The 965-nt window shown below is 47.0% G+C and overlaps 1 protein-coding gene across 1 annotated transcript in view; it reads left to right on the plus strand.

Moving 5' to 3' along the window:
• Positions 1-943, plus strand: part of LOC119586134 (cubilin-like) — a 1471-nt gene extending 528 nt beyond the window's left edge. Inside the window, exons 3-4 of the mRNA XM_037934826.1 lie at positions 160-281; positions 528-943. Of these exons, the coding sequence (XP_037790754.1) occupies positions 160-281; positions 528-834 (429 nt within the window). The 3' untranslated portion in view covers positions 835-943. The remainder of the gene's footprint in view (positions 1-159; positions 282-527) is intronic.
• The last annotated feature ends 22 nt before the right edge of the window (positions 944-965 follow it).

A 965-nucleotide genomic window follows, 5' to 3' on the forward strand; every position in this document is an offset into this window, starting at 1 on the left:
CCACATCTTGACTTGTGAATTGCAGCATTTGGTCTGGTGGCTAAATTCTTCCTCTCACCACCCAGCCAGTTCTCGCACCGCCAGGCTCACTTACCTTTCTCCAGCCCAGTCTTTCCCAAGTAAAAATCGTGCTCACGTGATCGTTTCCCCCTCGTGCAGGCTAACTCCTCTGACGCCCGGATTGAGATCGACTGCTCAGACTTCCAGCTGCAGGATCGCTTTTTAGGATTGTGTCTCAGTGATGTACTCATTATCGAGGCCGGACTGTTCAATTGCAAAAGGTAAGTATTTTCTTATGACACTGAAGTATGAGGTTATTAATTCATGATCAGGTCTAATATGCACAGGAATAGTGTATGTCAAGTAACTCTGTTGTGTAAAAAAGTTCCTGTTGTTACTGATAATCATATAACTGAAGTATACAGTATACGCCAAGGTAGAACAAAGTTGCAAAGAAATACTGTTGTCACAAATGAGCACAGCACGGTCTTTGGCGTTCTCTGTCAGTCTCGATATTCCCCCGACAGCTTCTGTGGCATCGAAGGACCGCAATCGGAGCTCGTGAATTCCCAGTGGGCTAGCGTCAAGTTCAAGGCAGATCTTTTCACTCACTATAGAGGGTTCACCTGTACAGCCACTGCTGTTGGAGAGGGCAAGATACCAGTGATCAACCGAACGATACCAGTGGCCGTCACAACCACACCCCCAGTGGACATCACAACCACACCCCCAGTGGACATCACAACCACACCCCCAGTGGACATCACAACTACACCCCCAGTGGACATCACAACCACACCCCCAGTGGACATCACAACTACACCCCAGCCCTGAATCCCTGTCCACAACCATATCACTGCGCCAAAGAGTTACAGTCAGGCACAAGTCGTTACTAACATTTAAGAACTTGGAAAGAGATATGGTAATTAAAACGTGACAGGCATCTATTTCATTTATTTTCCTTG

The sequence above is a fragment of the Penaeus monodon genome, chromosome 21, assembly GCF_015228065.2.
Source record: "Penaeus monodon isolate SGIC_2016 chromosome 21, NSTDA_Pmon_1, whole genome shotgun sequence".
NCBI lineage: Eukaryota > Metazoa > Arthropoda > Malacostraca > Decapoda > Penaeidae > Penaeus > Penaeus monodon.